We start from the raw sequence: 21,791 nt of genomic DNA, 5'->3' as shown, positions 1-21,791 counted from the left end.
CAGGAATATACATTGCCACAGTTGATGTCAGTGGGAGGAATAGTGCCCCATTGTTGATATAATTGGGAGGAATAGCGTCCCCATCGTTGGTGTCAGTGGGAAGAATAGTATCCCATCATTGGTATCAGTGGGAAGAATAGTGTTCCATTCTTGGTATCATTGGGAGGAATAATGCCCCATCATTGGTATTAGTGGGAGGAAACGTGCCCCATTGTTGGTATCATTGGGAGGAATAATGCCCCATCATTGGTATTAGTGGGAGGAAACGTGCCCCATTGTTGGTATCATTGGGAGGAATAATGCCCCATCATTGGTATTAGTGGGAGGAAACGTGCCCCATTGTCGGTGTCATTGGGAGGAAAAGTGCCCCATCATTGGTATCAATGGAAGGAATAGTGTCCCATTGTTGGTGTCAGTGGAACAAATAGTGCCCCATTATTGGTATCATTGGGAGGAATTGAACCCCATCATTGGTATCATTGAGAGGCATAGTTCCTCACCATTGGTGTCAGTGGGAGGAATAGTACCTCAGTGTTGATGTCAGTTGGCAGATTAGTGTCTCATGTCAGTGGGAGGAATAGTGCTTTAAGGCCAAATAAAGGCAAGCAAAGGACTGCATCGGGCCTTGGGTCACAGTTTGGAGGCCATTGCTTTAGAACAGTTAAAAAAAATGAACTGGTAAAATAAGTGAAAAGAGCGCGGTCACGCAGGGCTCCACCCACACATAGAGTTCTGTGAATGAATGAACTACAATTACCAACAGCCTTTGCGGCTGTCAGCTTGTAATTCTCAATGAACTACCAGGGTGCTGTTGAGCACTCTGGGTAGTTCATTGATGCTTCCTGTCTTTGTGTATCTGCCTGGCCATATGAGGTACAAGCAGACAGATACACTAATGCCCCGTACACATGGTCGGACTTTGTTCGGACATTCCGACAACAAAATCCTAAGATTTTTTCCGACGGATGTTGGCTCAAACTTGTCTTGCATACACACGGTCACACAAAGTTGTCGGAAAATCCGATCGTTCTGAATGTGGTGACGTAAAACACGTACGTCGGGACTATAAACGGGGCAGTGGCCAATAGCTTTCATCTCTTTATTTATTCTGAGCATGCGTGGCACTTTGTCCGTTGGATTTGTGTACACACGATCGGAATTTCCGATGGAAAATGTGTGATGGAGCCCACACACGTCGCAATTTCCGACAACAAGGTCCTATCACACATTTTCCGTCGGAAAATCCGACCGTGTGTACAGGGCATAACAGTCTGCAGGAGCCCTGCACTGCACCTACGATATGCTGATCAAGGGTTGCAAATGCTTTCCAGGCTCCTTAAAAAAAAAAAAAATAGAAAGTGCACATTTTTTTCCTGCAAAAAAGGTGCATTTATTTTTTATTTTTTTTTAAAAGGTGAACTTATCCTTTTAATTGAACAAGCTGAAGTTAGAAGATGAATTTTAGGAGACTAGAAGATTCTGTCTGCACCAGTTTTAGTAAATCTCCCCCAATGAGTACAATCACACACACATATCATGAATATTATCTCTATATGTTGAAATATGTCATTTAAATGTATAATTGCTGATATTGTTTGATTGATATCTATTGTTGTCTAAGCCCTGGTTCACACTGCTGTGACTTCTCATGCGACTTGCTGCGACTTGCGACACAGAAAGTCGCATGGCAAGTCAAAGCACATTCATTTCAATGGGTGCCTTGTTTACTCAATTAAGGCCGGCCATAAACGGTGCATATTTCTTTCCTGTAACCACAGGTTGCAGAAAAGAAATTCACACAATTCCCCCATCAACAGACAGTGCTGACAGGGCAGTCCCTCTTGCCGAGCAATTGTCTTCTCCCGGCAGGGGGGCGTGGACAGGGGAAGCCAGTGATTATCGCTAGCATCTATAGCAGCAAACGAATCCGGCAGGCTGGTTGTACCCAAGTTGATCGATCATTAAACATAGTACATTCAGCCTGCCCATTAATGGCTTGAATCTTGGCGGGTTCCTGCTGAACCGTGTATGGCCATCCTAACTCTGCACTACTTTTCTGCACCTTCCTTGCGACGTGAGTGCCATAGACTGAATTCTAAAATTGCACAAGGAAGTTGATTCCTTGTTTTGTCTTTGCGACTTTGGCTGCGACTTCAGAGGGTTTTGTAAGTTCAATATTGTGTGTCACACTCGGTATTGCTTTAATTGGCTAAAGTAGCAAAACATCAAAGTTGCATTGGAGTCACATCAAGTCGCAATGCACTGGAAGTCGCTCGACTTTGGGGTCGCAGTTTTTATGAACTGGGCCTTAAAATATATCAGTGCTTCCTCACAAATATTGTGTGCCTAAATGAACATATTCTAAGCGGCAAAAAGTTTGTGTACACCTTGTCATCACACCTATCTGAGCTTGTTGGGCATGCCATTCCCAACCCGTGGGCATTAATAAAGGGTAACCCCGCCTTTGCGGCTATAACAGCCTTCAGGGAAGGCTTTTAACAAGATTTTAAATTGTGTCTGTGGAAATCTTTGCCGACTCAGCCAAAGAAAATAATTTGTGAGTTCAGGTATCGATTTGGATGAGAAGACCTGGTTCTCCATCAGGGGTCAACTCATCCCAAAGGTGTTCAGTGGGAGGCAGCGGGTTACTTCCTACTACTAGTTACTACTTAGAAGTGGACTTCTTCTTTACTATGGAATTTCCTTCTTTTCTGTTATGTATATATCACAGGTATCCTCCTTATAGTTTATTTGACTGTGCTTTTTTTTAATTCTTTCAGCTGTAGGTAAGCTTCCATCAAAAGACGTTTTAACCAAGACCTACTCCGATTTTACCAGCAAAAGTTCCTCATCTTATGTATCTATGATCACAAACGTAACCGCAAATGCAAGGCAGGCGAGGGATCTGACGAATAATGGACAATATACCGTGCAAATTGGAGATGGTAGTGCACAGAACCCTTATTATAACGGCCCCCTGCAAGCAGTAACAACCTACTGGTAATGATAAATATTATTTCATTTTTGATTCCAGAGATTTTGTTTTAATCCATCCAAGTAGCTGCTTATCAGTAACTGTTAGTGTCTATTGTAGTAACAACACAAGCAAAAACAGGCATCATAACACATTTTTTTTACAATAAAATAATGTATTTCTTTCAGCTGGAACTTGGTGGAACTGAGATCTACCACCTCTGGCTCAGGCCCTCTGCTCCCTGGTCATCACTATCACTTGTAAACACAGATGTCAGGCTTTTGTGTTTACAAATGACAGCTTTTTTTCTACCGGCTCCTACAGACCTGATCTCCCACTGAGTGCAGGATGAGTATAAGGGAGATGCAGATGCCCGGGGGGCAGTGTAGATGCTGACACCCCCACTGGGTGATCTCCCCGCAAGTGAGGCAGAGCCACCTACAGTGGTGTGAGGGAAGGTACTAGAGCTGGCTGGGTTCTTCAGCTTAATACAACAACTAAAGTAAGACATGTAGAGTTAGAGGATAGAAGCGGGACTTTGCATGAGGCATGTTGGTGGGTGTGTTAACTAAATGGTATGTGTTATGGTGTTGATATTAAAGATAGGTGCTATACAACGTAATATCCACAGAAAGTATTGCAGGATAATCATGGTATAAAAGTTTAATAGCATAGGTACTTGAGCCAGATACAATCATGAAAGGACACATCTCAGACCATAGTTGAGCATGTTATAAGCAGTATATTAAAAGGCAAGATTCCAATAGTGATTGTACAGTTGCAAGAAAAAATACATTGTACAGTAAATTAATATGTGCATCAATAGTTATTAACTCAACGCGTTTCTTGGCTTGAAACCAATCATCAGGAGTCCGATGCAATTTAGCTGTATTAAGACAATGAAGTATCTATTAATGTATGAACAGATATTTATAGGAGAGATACACTGAAAATGTAAATATCTAAATACTCACAAATAATGCATTGATTAATGGTGACCTATATATTAAAATACAGCATTGGTCTGGGTCCATAAAGTCTCCCCCGGGGTTGAGGCAGGGAGCACACCCCAGGCGACCGTCAGCCACGGCTGCCAAAGTGGCCAAAGTACCCGCGAAAGCCGTCAGGCAGGGACAATTGATGAGGCTAGAGAGCATGGGAGAAACTGTGGAAAAAATGAGAGCGAGTGTGTGAGCTGTTAACTGAATGTGATAAGTGTGAGATGAGTGAGAAGGGCAAGGCTGAGCTGTGAGTATTGGAGAGGAGCTAGGGAATGAAAGAAAAGTGTGAGTGTGTTAGTGGGATAGAGTGTTTGTGCAACTGAGAAGCCACTGCTAATGTGGATGAACCAGAGTGAAAGAGTGTCAAAGAATTACCTATGTGGTGAGTGCCGAGCCAAACCAGATGTCCCAAATTCATGACGAGATCTCAAGGCCCCCGGCCAGAGACCGCCGTTTTATGCTGCGGGCCAGGGGTGTGCTCACGCCAACGTCATGAGCGGGCGTGATGACGCAGCGGGGGGGGGGGGGGAGGAAGGGACAGCCAATCAAAAAGTGAGGCCGCTCACCAACCCACTCAGCACCTGGGCCCAGAGATGGAAAGCCACTGAGAGTCCCGTAAAGAGGCGGCGATTGGCGCCGCGGACGGGACGTGGAGAGCATGACGCTGATGCGCCAAGGCCAGGGCCCGCCCCCGTCAATGGACAGGACGGGTGACGGGTCCTGGACTGGGCGCATCGCAACCCCGGGGAGTAGACCAGACAGACCCCAGCACCAAATGTGTATAGGAAATGAAATAGATGAAACTTTATAAACTGTAGGAAAGAATCAAGAAATCAGAAAAGAATGAGAATTGGGAAAGAAAACAAAAACTCAGTAATGAATGCAAAAGCAAAAACAAAAACAAAAGTTCTTTGCCTTGAATGAAATCGATGTATAGCAAAGAAAACAGCAAAATACACACTCACTCTTTGCATTGAATTCAATTATTATGCAAAGAAGTGTAAGATATAAAAAACTTTAGCCCTGAATTGAATCAGTGTTTATCTGACTAAAGAAAAGCAACAAAAATAAATATAAAAATGAAAAAAACAAAAATAAAAAAACTTTAGCCCTGAATTGAATCAGTGTTTATCTGACTAAAGAAAAGCAACAAAAATAAATATAAAAATGAAAAAAACAAAAATAAAAAAACTTTAGCCCTGAATTAAATCAGTATTTGTCTGACTAAAGGAAAACAAAACAAACAGACAGAAATAGCAGTTTTAGCCCTGAATTAAACCAGTGTTTGTTTGACTAAAGGGAAAAACGAAGACCGAGACAGGAAGAAAAATATAAGGTAGAGTAAATATATATGTATTAGCTATGAAAATTCCTATATAGCGTTTGGAACGAAACAAAAACAGAATAATGTTGCACTGTGTTGAAACAGTGTATGATAGAGGAATTATACAGGGAAAGATGTAGGAAAATTGATGGGAAGGAAAATAGTCCTAATTGTTTATACTGAATAAAATCACTATGCAAAAGCCATTGTTATAAATAGAAATATATAAACAACACTATATAAGCGACTCTTGTATTGAAATAAGTCAATGAACAAGAGGAGGACCGTAGGTCTCTATCAAATAAATTATAATACAGGGAGGAAAAAGGAAGTAACAGAAAATATAAACATAAAAAATCAGGCAGGGTCAGGCAGAGCCTATTTAAGGTCCTGGCTCCCAGTTTTGGTGTGTACTTCTTGGGTAGTACAGGGATGGGTCACCAGTCTGACAGGGACTGTGATTAGTGGCAGGAAGAGGTTCCAGACAAGTAGGGAAAATATAGGGACACGCATCATTCCTAGAATCCTCCCCATTTGGATACAGACTGGCCAGGCCCCATTCCACTCCTAAAGACAAACGCTGTTGGAACATCCAAGACCTGCTACGCTACACACTGCTGTGAATGTCCCCGGTCCGGTGCCTTCCCACCAGGTTTGTTGTGAATTACAGGATTCCACATTAATTATCTTGGTGTTTATTGCCACAGCACCACGCTGCACCTCCCCACAAGTGTAGTCTTCTTTTGTTGAATTGAAATCTTGCTGAAATTGCCAGAAAATGACCTTCTATATGACCAGCATTGTACACATGCTGGGGTTATGTTCATAAACATCCTCTATTTGAAATGTGAAGCTATTGCCTCTCAATCCCAGTTGTCAGTGACAGCTCTGGTCCCCGCTGATGATCAGGAACTAGTCAGACAGGATCCTGGTCATGTGATCACTATTGCCTCGTTTCCACTGAGCGGATCGGTTTGGTTCGGTACGGTACGCTATTTTGGGTGTTTCCATTATGAAAGTGGCCCATACAACCGAACCATACCGCTCCATTCAGGGTCCTGCTTCAGATGTGGGGCCATAGAAAATGGAACGGTTCGGTTTGGGCGGAGCTACGATACATTCCACTGATTGGCTGACAGAAAACCCTCTGCTGTGCTATGCTGAGGAATTTTTTCTAAACCCAGTATGGCCCCTTGTGGTCCCACTTGCAGTGGAAACGCTCACCAGAATAGACCGGATCATTCTAGGCCATTCAAACTGTACCAACCTGAACCGATCCACTCAGTGGAAATGAGGCATAAGTCAGCTGTGATCACATGCAGGCTGCAGGTCTTATCGACAAAATAAGTCTTCAACCTGTAGCGGCTGCTGCAGGTGCCATTGCAGCCAGAGGGTGGCATTATTCATTTGTTTAATATTGTAATTGTCAGATACAATTACAGTATTTAAAAAAATAGTAACAATAAAAAAACATAAATGTACATTTGGCCTGGGCTGCTAGCCATAACTGTCTTATGGTCGGTCACAAATGGATTAAATAAAGTTGAATTGTACAATCACATGTGTGGTTTGTTTTTTCAATTAATGTTATTGTGCACATCTCTCCCCAGTGTTACAGTTGCAGGTTTTACGCAGATCAACTATAAGCCTGATGGGACAATTAACACAGACACTAGCCTTATGACATTTGTTCCTTATTCATACCAAATTTCAACACCTCAGAACCCAGGTATGTATATAATAAATAGTGTTTAAAAAAATGTCTATATAGCAATTCCATGCCTTGTGAATAGATATCTGTTTATCAAAGAAGAAATCCATGGGGCTCCTCCCCCCCCCCCCCCCCCCCCGGATCTCTTACCACATAATGGCAGTATCCAAGCACGCCAAAAGCTCATTTAACCCTTTCGCTGCCAGGTCGGGGGGGGGTAGGTGGGGCGGAGGGTGGGCCGCGACACAGGAGCTCCGTCTAGCCACCCAGCCGCGCTCCTGGTCTTCTTAAAAATGGTGGCCAGCACAATGTCTCCGCCGGCTGCAGACCTCTAGTGGCGGTGGTGAAATCGTGAAAAACCGGATTTCTTGGGACATTTCCCGGGAAACAATAAAATCTGGAAAAGAGTCTAAATCCCGGGAATGTCCTGGGAAATCCGGGACAGTTGGTAAGTATGCCTCTGCTCCCTGCTCACTACTATCACTTGTAAACACAGATGTCCTGCTTTTGTGTTTACAAGTGACACCTTGTCTCCCACCAGGGCTTTCTTTCAGCTGGAACTTGGTGGAACTGAGATCCACCACCTCTGGCTCAGGCCCTCTGCCCCCTACTCATCACTATTACTTGCAGGCCTGTACTGGCCATCGGGACTACAGGGAGTTTCCCGGTGGGCCGATGGCTCAGTGGGCTGGTTTCAGTGACAGCCTGTCAAAGTAATGGCTTTCTTGGTTCGCCCTCAACTTCACACAGTGATGTGAGAAAGATGAGAAAAATACAGAGGAGAATAAGTGAAATAGTAAAAGAGGTTAGTGAGGACTCCTTATGTTATGCTACTTATGTTTTTTTGCACAATTGCGTATAGTTTATATACTGTTTTTGTGCTTGTTTGCACAAATAAAGTGGGCCGGTCTGGATGAAGTCCAGGGCCAAATTTTTATCCCAGTCCAGCCCTGATCACTTGTAAACACAGATGTCCGGCTTTTGTGTTTACAAGTGACAGCTTTTCTCCTGCTCCTACAGACCTGATATCTGTTTATAAAAGAAGAAATCCATGGGTCGCCTGCCCCCCCCCCCCGGATCTCTTACCACATAATGGCTCATTTAACTCTTTCGCTGCCAGTTCCATACGGCAGGAGGTGGTTTCACACACAATCCGGTGGCTACAGCCACTGGAAATTTGTGTAAAACTCCTGCCTATCAGGTGAAAGCTTTCAGGTGGCTGCGCTGCCACCCGATTGCTCATACACACCCCCGGAAACCCCCCCCCACCCCACCATGTTTTCCAGGCGCCGGGCAGATACGCGTCCGCTCTTCTCCCTTTCTTGCTGTTACCCAGAAAGTGACTTCAGGTGTCAGCCTCTCGGTGTCCCCGGCTAGCGAAGCTGAGAAGAAATGTTTTGCAATACGATTCACATTGCAAAACATTCAGTGGAGCCCAGGGGAGACATGCAGGGCCTTTTATTTTAGTAAAAAAATAGTTACACCCAAACACATAACCCCACCCCCCCCCAAAAAAAAATTTTTTTGAGGCCCTCCCACTTCCACATATACGCACGTACGAACGTAAACGCATGCATCGGGGGTGCCTACACGTGAAAACGGCGATTGCCATACACATGTTATATATCACGTGCACGCCGTAGTAAGAGCAATAATTCAAGCACCAGACCTCCTCAGTAACACTAAACTGATGACCTATAGGGGGCTTATGAAGCATCGCCTATAAAAAATATACGGTACTGAAGTTTGTCACCATTTCACTGGCTCACACAAATTTAAAGTTTGACATGTTGGGTATCTATGTACTCAGTGCAACCTCTTATTTTGTATTTTACCAAGAAATTTAGTAGTTTATTGCATTTGTTTGCCATTAAATTCACTTTAGTGTGTTTTTTACTGAAATTTTACCTTTGCGGTAATGTCGTGTGACATAAAAAATTGGAACTACCACTATTTTATTCTCTAGGGTGCTTTCAGAAAATATATAACGTTAGGGGGTTTTACATAATCTTCAGGGTTAAAATGATTTTTTTTAAATGTGTGCAAAAAGACAAAAATGTCTCTGGCAGCGAAAAGGTTAAAGGAGTTGTAAAATCTCAGGGTTTTTCACCTTAATGCATTCTATGCATTAAGGTGAAAAACCTTCTGTGCTGCAGCTGCTCCCCAGAGCCTCCCATTTACTTACCTGAACCCGATCATTCCAGCAACGAGCACGAGCCAAGCATCTCCAGCGGCTGTCTCTGGTCCTCATTGGATAGACTGGTAGCAGCAGGAGCCATTGGCTCCCGCTGCTGTCTATCAAATCCAATGACATGGGAGCCGGGGACGGGGCAGCAGTAGGATTCGGGAGCATGCCTGCCCGGGTGCCCCCCATGAAATGCGGGTCTCCGTGGGGGCGCTCGCTGAAGAGGAGGAGCCAGGAGTGCTGCCGGGGGACCCCAGAAAAGGAGGTTCGGGGCCGTTCTGTGTAAAACCCTTGCACAGAGCAGGTAAATATGAGTTTGTTATTTAAAAAAGAAAAAAACCTTTACAATCACTTTGAGGATGCCAGTTGTCACTTTAGGTTTTACATTGTTCTTGTGGCCCAATATAGATAATTTCATATCTGTCCTTCTCAGGGGTTATTGCCGGTGCTGTCGTTGGAACCATTCTGGGTGTTCTTGTTATTGGTGCAGTAGTAGGATACTTCGTCTGGTACAGAAGAAGGTAAAATCAATTGTTCATTTTGATACAAGTATTAATAAAATAGAACCTCTAGCATTTACCTCTGTGCAGTGGCGGCTGGTGCTCAAAATTTTTGGGGGGCGCAAACAAACTGAAAAATTCTGAAAAAAACCCCCCATCGATTGCAGCCTCACTGTGCCCATCAAACGCAGCCACTGTACCAAACGCAACCATTGTGCCCATCAAATGCAGCCACTGTGCCCATCAAATGCAGCCACTGTGCCCATCAAACGCAGCCACTGTACCAAACGCAGCCACTGTACCAAACGCAGCAACTGTACCCATCAAATGCAGCCACTGTGCCCATCAAATGCAGCCACTGTGCCTATCAAACGCAGCCACTGTACCAAATGCAGCCACTGTACCAAACGCAGCAACTGTACCCATCAAATGCAGCCACTGTGCCCATCAAATGCAGCCACTGTGCCTATCAAACGCAGCCACTGTACCAAACGCAGCCACTGTACCAAACGCAGCCACTGTGCCCATCAAATGCAGCCACTGTGCCCATTAAATGCTGCCACTGTGCCCCAAGTGCTGCCACTGTGCCCCCCGCCCGCCCGGCACTTACCTTGTCTCGGGTGGGAAGCGGGTGACCACGGCGTGCGGTGTCTGGTGTCCTCCATTTCTTCCCCAACCCCGATGTCTTCTCCTGCCCGCTCCCCCTCTCGTCCTCTGCTATGATTGGACCCATGATAGGTGTCCAATCACAGCGCCTGTCATTTCAGCCAATCGGGTGACAGGTAACACAGACCCAGCAACTTGATTGGCTGAGAGGCATTTCAATGTTAGCAAAGCAAATTCCTTCGCTTTGCTAACTTACAGATGAGTGAGAAGTGAACGCACAGCGTTGCGCCTGCTTCTCACATTTTTGGGCGCCTATTAGAGCCTATGGCTCTAATCAGGTGCTTCCAAAAAACACCCCCCGCCGGTTAAATTCAGATGTCCGGCGCCCGAAAATGGGCCGGGCACTTGAATAGGGGGTGTCAGCAGCGACCATAGATAGATTCATGCAATGCATGAATCTATCTATGGTGATTAGAGCGGTGCAGGAGAGGGGGGCGGTGCTCCTGCGCCCTTTATGGATGTATGATGGAGCATACATAGCTCCAGTGCTTCATAGGTCAGCAGGAGGACAAAGAGAGGGTCATTTCTAAAGTCTATGCTCTGTAACTTCCTCTCTCTCTGTTTCCTATATAGCCAATTGCATTCAAACCCCCAAACCGAGCTTGGTTCTGATTTGTAGCTGTGAGAACATTTTAGAACTGGAATTTTTTTAAACATCGGAATTTCTTGGTGTAAGAATCAGCAAAGAGTGGGTTTCAGGATCATCGGTGGATGTGTTTCAGAAAACAAGTGTGTTCCTCCTAGGGTGACCACATTTCCAAACTGCCATTCAGGGACACCCCCCCAGCATGCACTGGTCAGTGATGTCACAAGGAGGCGGTGCCACAATGTAACATTACCGGGTAGCCCTGCCCAGGGCCGTCTTTACCATGGGGCAAAAGGGGCAGCTGCCCAGGGCCCAGTCATTGCTGAGGGGCCCTAAGCAGCTGCCATCGGTTTGCGTGGAGGGAGACTGTCATGACATTGGGAAGCTCAGCAGCACATATCTAGCGCTGCACACAGTGCCCAGCTGAGTAGGAGGTGCCTGAAAAGTTTTGACGGGCGGAAAGCAAAACGGCAGTGTTTGCGGGGAGGAGAGCTGTCAGCACCGAGTTAAGCAGCAGCTTGCCGACATGTGTAGCTCTGTATTAGTGGAGGAATGGATGGCTGTCAGAAACCCTGATGTTGAGTTGGAGCAGGAATGGCTTGCCAGGAAGATCAGGTAAGGCTCTCACACTCAATGGCCAGATGGGGAGGGATCGAGGGGAGTCACAATGCTCCAAAGTGTGGAATCCAAGCCCAAAGAGAGCGCTCTCCGGTCCCAATGGTCAGGGGAGGAAGACAGAACAAATCAGTCTGGAATGGAGTGACAGGAACAAGCGGGAAGCTTACTTCCGGGTCAGTGCGGACTGAAAAGCAGTGATGATCACAGACCAAGGGCAGTCAGAGGACCGCAAAACAACAGGAGACAAATATAGGACTACATGTTTCGGGCAATCTCCCCTTCGTCAGGTCACATGACCATCAGGACCGGAGAGCGTTCTCTTTGGGCTTGGATTCCACACTTTGGAGAATTGGGACTCCCCTCGATCCCTCCCCATCTGGCCACTGAGTGTATTGAGGGTGAGAGCCTTACCCGATCTTCCTGCAAGCCATCCCTGCTCCAACTCAACATCAGTGTTCCTGACAGCCATGCATTCCTCCGCTAATTCAGAGCTACACATGTCAGCCGTGAGTTTTTGTTTTATCCAGGCATCTTTCATTTGACTAATTGTTTGTGACTATCAATGGATACAAGTGTTATTAAAGTTTTATACTTTTTTATTTTATTACAATGTTGGATTATTAAAGTGGATGTAAACCCAATGTCATCCTTTCTAAACTACTGCCATAGGGGTTATCTATAAGGATATACATGCCTCCTGCATATATCTTTACCTGTCAAATGTCTCCCCTCTGTCTGTTACGAGAGCCAAAAAACTGCATATTCTGTGGGTGTGTCTGTTGTCTGGAGCTCAGAGGGTGGAGTGGTGATGTCAGTAGACCCCCCCCCCACCTCTACACTCCCCTTGTCAATATGCATTTTCTCCTGTGTATTTCTTACACTGAACTTCTGCTATGATCTCTAATATCCAGTGAAAAGACAGGAAAGTAACCACATGACTTCAGCATGCCAAATCATGCTGAGGTGTGGAACAGCCAATCCTTGCAGAGCTGCTGAAGAAAGGAGTGGAGGTGGGAATTAAAAAATAATGCATGTCTTAGGTTAGTGCACGAGATATGTAAATCACCTGTCGCTCACAGCAAGGGGGAGGATTTGACAAAGTTTTTCTCTGTTTGTCAAGATTTATCTCACTGAACAATAAAAGAGGATTGCTCAGAGCTGGATTAACTCTGTGTGGCAAGACTGGGCTCAAATGATAGGAAATCTCATACTCCACATTATGAAATCAAAAAAAAAAAAAATTTCGGGTTTACATCCACTTTAATTTACTGGATCAGCGCTCCTTGTTTTGAATTTAATTTTTGTTGTAAGAGTGAGCCCGTTTGGTGAAGCTTGCTGTAGCTTGGCTTTGCTTTGTTATCACTGCTCAGAAAGGTAGTTTGTACCCCCCCCCCAAAAAAAGATTGGGACTTTAAATTGGCAAAGACACTGAAAATTGATTAAAAGATCTGAATTTATTTACAAATAACATGTAGATTGTATAAAAAATCATCTAAACATGATGATTGTGAAAACAGACATTGACAAAGACATGATTACCATAAAAATAAAAAACACAAAGATATATTATCTTGCAATAAATTGTAAGATACATATATAAAGTAAATATCACTCCATTGTCTGGTAGTACTTTCCGGTGTCTGACATCTGGAATAAGTTCTAGCGGTATCCAACGCGTTTCAGGTTTTAGATTCCCTTCATCAGGGGTAATTATATAGGAGGATTTATATTAAAAAATGGGGTGAGTGGCATCATATTCAAGCAAGGGTGGTAATATTGCAGCAAGAATAACTTATGAAGCTGTCAGAGGATGGCCCCTGAAAAGGTTTAGATTAAACCTGGACGGTTCAAGTATTGGTCCACCCCGGGGGGAGGATATTTAGTCCTCTAAGTCCTTTAGTCACTTAGATTGCACACAGGTGGACATCAATGGGCAGGAGTCAGGACTGTGAATTGCTGAAAGGTAGAGTTTTAAAATTTTTTGTTGCTCCTGGGAGTTGTTGCATATGTCAAAAGGTTTTACATACAAGGGACAGTTTCAATATATAGGGATGACGGTGCCTTCAGATTGATGACATATATAGTATATGTTTGATTATCTCCTGTAGTACATCTGCAGTCTCTGATTGTCTCCTGTAGTACATCCACAGTCTCTGATTGTCTCCTGTAGTACATCTGCAGTCTCTGATTGTCTCCTGTAGTACATCCACAGTCTCTGATTGTCTCCTGTAGTACATCTGCAGTCTCTGATTGTGTCCTGTAGTACATCCACAGTCTCTGATTGTCTCCTGTAGTACATCTGCAGTCTCTGATTGTGTCCTGTAGTACATCCGCAGTCTCTGATTGTCTCCTGTAGTACATCCGCAGTCTCTGATTATCTCCTTTCGTACATTTGCAGTCTCTGATTGTCTCCAGTAGTACATTAGCAGTTTCTGACTATCTCCTGTAGTACATTCTCAGTCTCTGAAGTCTCTTGTAGTACATTTGCAGGCTCTGATTATCTCCTGTAGTACATTCCCAGTCTCTAACCATCTCTTGTAGTATGTCTGCCACTAAATAATATGCACAACCCTTTGGTGTGTCAGGGGCTGCAGTTGAGGCCCCCAGAATCTCATCAGTTGACCATACTGTAGTAGAAAAGCTATACTGTATGTCCAAAAAAATAAATGGAGTATATGAGTGTCAGATTAAGACCTTTGTGGCTTAAAATGGCCATTTCACATGTACTGCAGTCCCTTCTGCCCCTCTATAAGGTGATCCACGGTGGATCGCTTTGCAGAGGCAGTTTGCAGGCATTCAGGAGGAGATACTGTGTTTGGCTTGTGGTTGGGGCGATTGTGACTTCAATGGGCAAGTTTGATAGGTGACACTGCCTGTGAAACTTGACATGTCTTGGGGGGCCCAAAAAAATGTTTGCCCAGGGTCCAATCAATATTAAAGATGGGCCTGGCCCTGCCCCTTACCTATTTAAGAAATGTCACTCGGCTTACAAAGCAGTCGGCGGGTGGCCGTGCTCAAAAGTGGAGTGTTTTTGTTTTTTTTTTGGGGGGGGCGGGGGGGGTCAGAGAATGCGGACATACTACGTGTGAGAGGGTCAGAGACTGTCGATTTATGACTAAATTTCCATTTTACCAAGCTATGATCCTTGTATGCACCTCAAAGCATAATTTGCAGTGGTGACTGGAAGGTACCTTTTTAAAGTGGGCATTTGAGTAATTCAACCAGTATATGTCAATACATTGCTGACATGTCACAGCATCAATAACTTTTATCATTTAAAAGTCAGGCTTGAGTGCCATTGCAGTGACTTTGCCTAGACTTCAGCATTGTAACAAGGTACAAGATGAGAGGCTGATTTGTGTCTGACCCCGGATGATGCCTAAACAGATGACACCATCCTCCTGGAGAGAGAAGTAGAGCTGATTTGTGCCCTCCACTGTCACCATTTTACTCTTGGTGTCAGGAAAACTTGGCAGAAGGGACTCATACAGTTAGCAGAGAAGTGAGGCAGCAAACGGAAATGACACTGGGGTTCATTTACTAAAACTAGAACACTCAGAATCTGGTGTAAATGTGTATGGTAGCCATTTAGCTTTCTAACTTCAGCTTGTTCAATTAAGCTTTGACAATAAAATCTGGAAGCTGATTACTGTTCCTTTTCCAAGTAATTACACCTTTCGGTGTAAGACACTTTCAGACTCTCCAAGAGGAGTTTGATCTTCCTTCCCACATGTTTTTTAACTATGTGCAGTTGAGGCATGCACTCCAAACTCAATTTGTAAATGGATTCCCTAACACACAAATGATTCCGCTAGTGGATGTGGTTACAGGGTCGAACCCAGACAAATTAATATCTTCTTTTTACACTATACTGCGCACAAGATCGATAGCAAGAATCACAGACACAGCCAGAATTCGATGGGAAGATGATGTGGGCCCCATAGAAATCTCTGACTGGGACGAAATATTAGAAAACGTCAAAAAAAAACATCCCCTAAAATATCCGAGCGCCTGACTCAGTTGTACATAATCCACAAGTCCTACCTCACACCATCCAGAATAGCCAAATTCTCTTCAAGTCAGAACCCGAACTGCCCGAGATGCTCGAGTAGTCCGTGTTCATTCTTCCATCTACTATGGTCATGCCCAGACATTCAAAATTACTGGGCACAAATCATAAAATTCTTACATGATCATATGGGCTCCCCAATTTCGCTTAAAGGGGTTGTAAAGATAAAAATTTTTTCACCTTAATGCATTCTATGCATTAAGGTGAAAAAACTTTTGACAGTACCGCCGCCCCCAGCCCCCCCGTTTTACTTACCTGACGCCTCGAATCTTCGCTCCTCGTCCTCGTCAGCTTCATTGCAGCTCAGCCTGGTCGCTGATTGGCTGCAGTGGATGGATTGAAAGCAGCGCAGCCATTGGCTCGCGCTGCTGTCAATCACATCCGATGACGCGGCGCGCCGGGGGGCGGGGCCGAGTGATACAGCGAGCGGCTATAGCCGCCGGCTGTATCACGGGAGCGCGCCCGCAAGCACTCACCACCGTGCGAGGGAGCTCGCATTAAGGTGGTAAATGCTTGCGGGGAGGAGCTGAAACAGCCGCCGAGGGACCCCAGAAGACCAGGTTCGGGGCCACTCTGTGCAGAACGAGCTGCACAGTGAAGGTAAGTATAACATGTTTGTTATTTAAAAAAAAAAAAAAAAATAACTTTACAACCCCTTTAACCCTAGGCCATGTCTACTGGGGCTATTCCCAGATGCTGACATGGACAAGTATCTAACTTCCTTCCTTGGCGAAACTTTATTCTGCGCCAGAAAACTAGTCGCTAGAAGGTGGATGAGGACTGCTTCTCCTACCATTCAAGAATGGATCGGAGAAATAAATGCATCATTACCATATAAGAAAGTCCTTTATAGACATAGGGGGTGTCCCTCCAAATACCACAAGGTCTGGGATAGGTGGCTTAACAATACTAACACATGCACGGAATAATTAATGGCTACGGTCCACACAATCTCTAACGTTACCAAGCCATATCATTTAATGAGCTAGAAGACGATACTCTGGGTATTAATGCTATGGCCCCTGGGAAGGCATTTGTTAATTGCATACTTTAACACAAAGATAATGTGATGAAGGGATTGCTTGTACATTTCAGTAGGCTGTCTATAAGAGTTACCTGATGATGGGAAATGTTAAATCCTGCCAGTCTTATGTGTGGTTTTTTCTTTTTCATTTATAACTCTGTACTCTTTGTACCATACTTGTACGAATTACTATTTGAAATAAACTTGTTCTTTTCAAAAAAAAAAAAAAAAAAAAAATCTGGAAGCTGATTGATTCTATGCAGAGCTGCACTAGATTTTGCCCTCTCCAGTTTTACTACCGCAACCCCATAGTCAGGAGGATTGCTGTGGTCTGTGTGAGACCCCTTTCACACTGGGGCAGTTTGCAGGCACCACAGCGCTAAAAATAGCGCCTGCAAAGCGCCCTGAAAGAGCCGCTGCTGTGTCTCCAATGTGAAAGCCCCGAGGGCTTTCACACTGGAGTGGTGCGCTGGCAGGACGGTAAAAAAGTCCTGCTAGCAGCATATTTGGAGCGATGTATACACCGCTCCTGGCCATTGAAATCAATGGGCAGCGCGGCTATACCGCTGGCAAAGTGCTGCTACAGTGTTTTTAACCCTTTCTCGGCCACTAGCAGGGAGGTAAAACCGCCGCTAGCGACTGAATACCGCTGCTAAGATGACTGTAAAGCAGCGCCAAAAATAGCGCCGTTTTACTGCCGACGCCGCTCCCGCCCCAGTGTGAAAGGGGCCTGAGATGTAATAATACTTAAAAGTCTGACACTCGATGAACATAGTACAAAATAAAAAAAATATTACATTTTGTCCACTTCAGACTAGGTAAGGGGTGTATTCAAAAAACGATGCAGCATAGCAACTGACCACTAGAGGGGAGACTAACATAGGAAATTTAAAGTTGGCATTAAATACAAAAGGAACGTCCTACTTTGCTGTTCTGCATAGTACATTGAGCTAAGTGAAATTTGCTTTAAAATAATTAATAAACGGAAAAAAAAATATTTTTTTTTTTTTTGTGTAGTTTAGTGGATTTTATTGTGTTATCATATATATATATATATATATATATATATATATATATATATATATAAAATGTCTTTTGTTTGTACCTGATTAGTATTTGTGTACTATCACCTTCATTTTTTATTTTACCTGTTTATTTTTTTTCCTCTGCAAAAGCATAATATAACGGGGCTAACAAGGTAGTTAAAATGAGCTTCTGTTACCTTCAGGAGACATTTAAAGCTCAATCCATCCCAAAAAACACAAAAAAAAACTTAATTCTGCCTTCCCTATTTACTTTAAAGTCACTGTAAACCTCAGACTTGGAATATGAACAAAGCATACCCCTCTATAGTGTGTACTTGTCTAAATCCAGATCACTAAGTGTCATTTCTATCTGCTGCCTCCTTACTCTGCTATCAGCATGAGTCACTTCTGACAAGTCTTCCTGACACCAAGGGATAAATGGTGACAGGGGAGGGATCTCCAGCACACCGCCTGTGATTGACAGCCTCAGCTCTGTTCCTGTGAGCAGTGTGAAGGGGAGTGTGTCTCTTCTCTCCAATCAGCTCTCAGAGCTCTCCTCACTGAGTGTAACTTCAGCTCCCCTCCCCCTGCTTTTCAGAGGTCCTGTGTAAATTCTACACTTTGAATGGATGCAGGGGAAAGATGGTTGTAGATAAACAGGTAAAACGTATGGTTTGTCTTATCTCTGTGTATCACCTGAGTCCAGTCACTTCACTGGGTGAATGTAAGGGTTTACAACCACTTTAATTTGACTGAAATGGTGACATTTTGGCAAAATGCACCAATTTTTAATTGAAGAGTTTGCTCATCACTAGTGTCAAAGAGATCTGGTTCATCTTTGTTGTCTGCAGACATTGTAAACTGACCCTGCTAAACTTTGTAAAACTTTTTCCTTTACCATCTTTGGAATATAGGCAACTGTGGTATCTGGGTACATGAACTTGCATTTTCCTTACTAGAGAGTTTCGGTATAAATAAATTGTATCTGTTTATTCTATTACAGGAATAAAGGCAAACCGAAAGAGAATGGCATTTCCTTCTCAAACGTTCAGTAAGTTTGCTTCTTGTGCTTATTTCATTGATTGCATTTCATTCAGGTAATAAAAAGATACTCGTGACATGATTGTCAGTCACATGATCCAACTGATAGCGGTTGAGAAACCATCACATGTCTACGTCTTTCTCCTGCCCTGTACTGGTGGTAACAGGCAGGATCGTCTAAGTGGAGTTGTCAGTTTCTTGGGATGGCACCACGGGTGCTTAAACAGGGCATAGACATACATGCCTGGCCAGGGTGAGCATGCATATTTATTAAACAATTGAATTTCATAAGTGTTGTTGGATATCCCTAACCACATCTTGTCTGTGGGTACCTTAAAGGAAGCTTGTGCTGAGACAAACCTTGAGGTGGCCATCTTGGGAAAATGCTAGGGGATAGGAGGAGCGGGAGAAGAAACAATGAAGTAAGAGAAGAGGAGAAGACAAGGACATTTAAAAAAAAAAAGAAAGTGGTGGACTCTTTGGGTTTGAATGTTAAAGGGTTCTCTCGAAAGCCCACACCACCACCCACTGTTACCTTTCCCGTGTGTGTTGGAGCTTACACAGGGTTTATAACCCTTTGCCCTAAGCCATGTGACAGTGTTCAAGCCTGTTGAGTCTGAGAGGAAGGAGAGAAGGTCACATGTTTCCTATACTTGGAAGTACCAGGTATATTCGATGGCTCCAGAGGGTCAATGAACCACTTGGGGGAGCACCACGTAGGGGAGTAGCTGAAGGTATGGGCTAGCAATAGAACCTGTCAATTTAGGGCCTTCAAATACAACCAAAGTGGAATTCCATCATTGTGGTCATCCTAAGAAAATAAGTCTCCTACTGATAGCATAACCAGGTCAAAATTTAAAGACAATCTTTAAAGAGAATGTAAATCTCTCTATGTCAACAATGGTACCAGTACCAGGATTTTTTTTTTTGTCTTTAAGTTTACAAACCCTTTAAGAAGTTCCTTTCCAATATATGAAAAAAAAGCTTTGATTTCCTCTTTAAAGTGGAATTCCACCCATAACCTAACTAATTCTAAACCTACTCCCACCCCCATTCTAAGCCTAATCGATCTAACCCTGTGAAGAAAAGATTGTTATACTTACCTATTCTGAAGCCACTCTCGTCCGGTCTCCAACGGCGGCTTCTTGGCTTCTGTGTGTACAGAGGAACCCGACAATGGCTATGAAATGAACAGGAGATGACGTCACACACAGAGCCAGAAAGCCACGCACAGTACATAACTTTCCTTTACAAAGAAGGCCAAATGCATCCTCACAAAAATGATGTAATAATAAATTAATATTGTAATTTCAGGCTGAAAGATGTATACAGTATAAGTATATACATACTTAAAACATATATATATATATATATACAGTATCTCACAAAAGTGAGCACACCCCTCACATTGAGGGAACCATGAATGCCAACATGTACTGTGACATACTGACGCAGAGCATGATCTCCTCCCTTCGGAGACTGGGCCGCAGGGCAGTATTCCAACATGATAACGACCCCAAACACACCTCCAAGACGACCACTGCCTTGCTAAAGAAGCTGAGGGTAAAGGTGATGGACTGGCCAAGTATGTCTCCAGACCTAAACCCTATTGATCATCTGTGGGACATCCTCAAATGGAAGGTGGAGGAGCGCAAGGTCTCTAACATCCACCAGCTCTGTGATGTCATCATGGAGGAGGGGAAGAGGACTCCAGTGGTAACCTGTGAAGCTCTGGTGAACTCCATGCCCAAGAGGGTTAAGGCAGTGCTGGAAAATAATGGTGGCCACACAAATTTTGACGCTTTGGGGCCAATTTGGACATTTTCACTTAGGGGTGTACTCACTTTTGTTGCCAGCTGTTTAGACATTAATGGCTGTGTGTTGAGTTATTTTGAGGGGACAGCAAATTTACACTGTTATACACTGTAGAATTTTTTTATTTAAGCTCAAACTCTTTACTAAAAAATGTTTTTCTTTCTTCCTGAAGGAGCGTTGTTAGGGCATCTCTATCTATGAGCACAACAAACTTCCCCAGACATTTTCAGAAGCAGAGCGCTGACTGCAACCTGGGATTCAGTTCAGAGTACGAGGTACGTTGTGGTTATTCTTTAAGGACTTTTCATTATTAACAGAACACCTTTAGCATCTCTGACCCACTTCATGTACAGTTATATATTGTGTTACTAGGCCCCATCGCTGCCATTACTAGTAAAAAAATAAAAAATATAAAAATTACATAAATCTATCCCAAAGTTTGTAGACGCTATAACTTTTGCACAAACCTATCAAGATACGCTTATTGGAAGGAGAAGAGCTGGAGCTGGAGGAGGAGAAAAAGCAGCACACTGGTCTTACCAGTGAATGGCTGTGCAGGGGGAGTGGGGGGGGGGGGGATTGTCAGGACAAGTCTGATCATTGGAGGAGAGCAGACTGAGTTCCTAGCATAGCTAGAAAACTAACCAGGCTGTGCGCTCATGCCTAGCGTGGTCAGTTTAAATAGGAAACAGAGGGACTGGCAGGCACACCAGGGAGTTAATTTACTAAGACTGGAGAGTGAAACATCTGGTGCAGCTCTGCATATAAACCAGTCAGCTTCCTTTTTTTTTTTTTTTGCGAAAGCTTAAGGCCCCTTCCACACGAAAGGAGTCTACCTGCTCAGCGGGCGGGGGGGGGGGGGGGTCCGACTGCTGATCCCCGCTGAGCAGGCCGATGACAGGTCCGTTCCGCTGATGCAAAGACACAGCCTGCTGTCCTCTATGGGCAGTTGGATGTAAACAGACCACCTATCCATTTACACCGGACTGCCATGCGATCCCATTCACCAGACGGATGGGGAACGGATCCATGTTTCTATGTTTTTAGCGGATATGATTGGATCGGATGTCGGCGGGTGTCAACAGACACAGGTCTGTTGTCACCCACTGCTCAATAGTGGAGACTGGAGGGTCCCATCGGGTTTGCCTAAAAAACTGAGGATATAACGAGGCTCACAATCCTTCTGCATGTGCTTACATTGGCAATTTTTTGCCAGCGCAATCCGGCCGCTAAACAAGATTAATTTTTAGCA

At 44.1% G+C, this 21,791-nt stretch overlaps 1 protein-coding gene across 1 annotated transcript in view; it reads left to right on the top strand.

Moving 5' to 3' along the window:
- Positions 1–21,791, top strand: part of LOC141111935 (receptor-type tyrosine-protein phosphatase beta-like) — a 337,059-nt gene that overhangs the window by 282,891 nt on the left and 32,377 nt on the right. Inside the window, exons 35-39 of the mRNA XM_073604158.1 lie at positions 2,781–3,000; positions 6,910–7,028; positions 9,629–9,716; positions 18,687–18,734; positions 20,712–20,814. Coding sequence (XP_073460259.1) covers positions 2,781–3,000; positions 6,910–7,028; positions 9,629–9,716; positions 18,687–18,734; positions 20,712–20,814 — 578 coding nt within the window. The remainder of the gene's footprint in view (positions 1–2,780; positions 3,001–6,909; positions 7,029–9,628; positions 9,717–18,686; positions 18,735–20,711; positions 20,815–21,791) is intronic.

The sequence above is a fragment of the Aquarana catesbeiana genome, linkage group LG11 (genome assembly GCF_042186555.1).
Source record: "Aquarana catesbeiana isolate 2022-GZ linkage group LG11, ASM4218655v1, whole genome shotgun sequence".
NCBI classification, from domain to species: Eukaryota; Metazoa; Chordata; class Amphibia; order Anura; family Ranidae; genus Aquarana; species Aquarana catesbeiana.
The sequence above is the reverse complement of the archived record's forward strand: the minus strand, read 5'-3'. Positions and strand labels throughout refer to the sequence as shown.